Source organism: Poecilia latipinna, unplaced genomic scaffold (assembly GCF_001443285.1).
Source record: "Poecilia latipinna isolate Pla-1442-1.1 unplaced genomic scaffold, P_latipinna-1.0 Scaffold2922, whole genome shotgun sequence".
NCBI classification, from domain to species: domain Eukaryota; kingdom Metazoa; phylum Chordata; class Actinopteri; order Cyprinodontiformes; family Poeciliidae; genus Poecilia; species Poecilia latipinna.
In genome coordinates this window covers 64,607-67,210 of record NW_015115538.1, presented here as the reverse complement: position 1 = coordinate 67,210, position 2,604 = coordinate 64,607, and the positions used below count along the sequence as shown (strand labels likewise).

The window sequence follows — 2,604 nt, the reverse complement described above, 5'->3', positions numbered from 1 at the left end:
GTCGCTAGCTGGGGTGGCAACAGGAGGGGCGAGGCTCTCGTTTGGGGTGGCAACTGCCACCCCATGCCACCCCAGTAGATCCGCCCCTGATCTCCTTTGTTCTGTTCACATTTAAAATTAGGTTATTGTTCCCACACCATGACACAAAGCATGTCATGCTTGCATTTGCAAACTGTGATTTGTTCGAAATTTGTGAATTTATTTTGCAGGGACATTTAATTTCAATTTATATTTCTGCAAATGTGTGCTATTAGTATTTATATGTCTGTAAATGTGTGATATTTATGAGCCCTGTACAGTATGAAGTAACAATCCATCTCCTTTGTTTTTCATGTAGCTTTAGATGATCAAACACAGATCACCACCACCGAAACTCCTTTACCAGAGGTTTCTCCTCCAACTCCAGAGGATAACAAATTCAAACGGAAGGTTACCTTCCAATTGCCTCAAGATCAAGATCTTCTGCTGTCCACTGATAATTATGAGGAGTACCAATCCAAGATGGCTCTTAGTAGAGAGGTTATGTCACTCTTTAAAAAGCAAAAAGAAACATTCTCTCCTCAAATGAAAAGAGCTAAGTTAAGTTCTGGAAGAAGAAGCTTTAGTTCTGGAAGAAGAAGCTTAAGTTCTGGAAGGAGAAAATTTAGTTCTGGAAGGGGAAGCCTTGTTAGAGGAAGAAGGACAAGTTTTAAAAAGAGAAAGCCTAGCACTGGAAAGGGACAGATAAGTCTTATAAAGGCAATGCATTTGCCACTTGCTCATTTGTCTGCAGGATTAACTAGACGGACTAGGAATATCAGAGGCAAACCTCGAGTTTCATTGTCCACCACTTCCAGAAAGCAGCTGAAAGTCCAACCTGAAAGTCCTTCAGGCAGTGCTGATAACAGGCTTCCTCCTTCTCTATCCCTCGGCCCTATCAGCGACAATAGGCCCATTCCTGAGTGGAGGAAGAACCTCTACAAACTGATTGCTCGCAAGGGTTTCCGTTCTTCACGGGCACAAAGGCGGTTTTCTGTAGAGTATCCAGAGGAGCCTTCCGCTGCATCTATACTCTCAGCAAAAATCCCCATGCTTCAACAAGGACAAGCTGAAGAATCCCAACAGGAGAAGCAGGAGATTGAACTGAAAAAGAGCACAGAGCCAACTCGCCAACAACCCACCGAAGGGCAGTTTGCAACAGAACGTCCACAGGAGTCTGCTGGTGCATCTCAGCCTTCAGTAACAACCCCAGAGCTCCAACAGGGTCAAGCTGAAGAATCCCAACAGGAAAAGCAGGAGAATGAATTGAAAAAGAGCACAGAGCCAACTCGCCAACAACCCACCGAAGGGCAGTTTGCAGCAGAGCATCAACAGGAGTCTGCTGGTGCATCTCAGCTTTCAGTAACAACCCCTGAGCTCCAACAGGGTAAAGCTGAAGAATCCCAAAAGGCAAAACAGAAGATCCAATTGAAAAAGAGCACAGAGCTAACCCACCGACAACCTACCAAAGAGCAGTTTGCTGCAGATCATCCACAGCAATCTGCCCGTGCGTCCCGACCCCCTGTAACCACTCCCATGGACCGAAAGCAGAAACTGGAGATCCAATTGAAAAAGAGCACAGAGCCAACCTACCAACAACCTACTGAAGGGCAGTTTGCTGCAGATCATCCAGGGCAACCTCCCAATCCATTAGAATCTTTAACAGTCAAACCCATTAACCCAAAGCCTCGACCATGTTCGACACAGGAGTTCAAATTGATGAAGAGAACAGAGCCAACCCAACAACAACTTATCACAGAGCAGTTTGCTGCAGAGCATCCACAGGCTTTTACCCATGCATCCCAACCTTCCACCCCCATGCTCCAAAAGGGTCAATCTGAAGCATTCTTAAGGGTGGGGCAGGAGATCAAATTGAAAAAGAGCACAGAGCCAACCCACCAAAGGTCAAGTTTATATGGAGAATCCACAGGAGCCTCCCCATATGCAGAAGTCACCTCATACGCAGGAGCTTCCCCATATGCAGGAGTTTCCCCATATACAGGAGACTCCCCATCCACAGATGATTCCTCACATACAGGAGCTCCCCCTTACACAGGAGCCCCCCCATACACAGGGTCAGTCCCTTATACAGGAGCTCCACCATATACAGGGTCAGTCCCTTATACAGGAGCTCCACCATATACAGTAGCTGCCCCACATCCAGGAACTGCCCCATACACAGGACCCCCCACATACACAGGAGCTACACCATATACAGGAGCTACACAATACACAGGAGTCCCCCCATATACAAGTGCTCCCCCATATGCAGGAGTTCCCCCATATACAGGAGCTCCTCCTTACACAGGAGCCCCCCCATACACAGGGTCACTCCCTTATACAGGAGCTCCACCATATACAGGAGCTGCCCCACATCCAGGAACTGCCCCATACCCAGGAACTGCCCCATATACAAGAGCTACACCATATCCAGGAGCCCCTCCATATCCAGGAGCCCCCACATATCCAGGAGCTGCCCCATATCCAGGACCCCCTCCATATCCAGGAGCCCCCACATATCCAAGAGCTGCCCCATATCCATGTGGCCACCCTTATTCCCGTGCCATTAATCCATTTCACCTCCAG

At 48.0% G+C, this 2,604-nt stretch overlaps 1 protein-coding gene across 1 annotated transcript in view; it reads left to right on the top strand.

Moving 5' to 3' along the window:
- The first annotated feature begins 1,068 nt into the window (after window positions 1-1,068).
- The window catches only part of LOC106939596 (ataxin-2 homolog), a 5,692-nt gene continuing 4,156 nt past the window's right edge, over window positions 1,069-2,604 (top strand). The window contains exons 1-2 of the mRNA XM_015022046.1: window positions 1,069-2,117; window positions 2,352-2,433. Of these exons, the coding sequence (XP_014877532.1) occupies window positions 1,069-2,117; window positions 2,352-2,433 (1,131 nt within the window). The remainder of the gene's footprint in view (window positions 2,118-2,351; window positions 2,434-2,604) is intronic.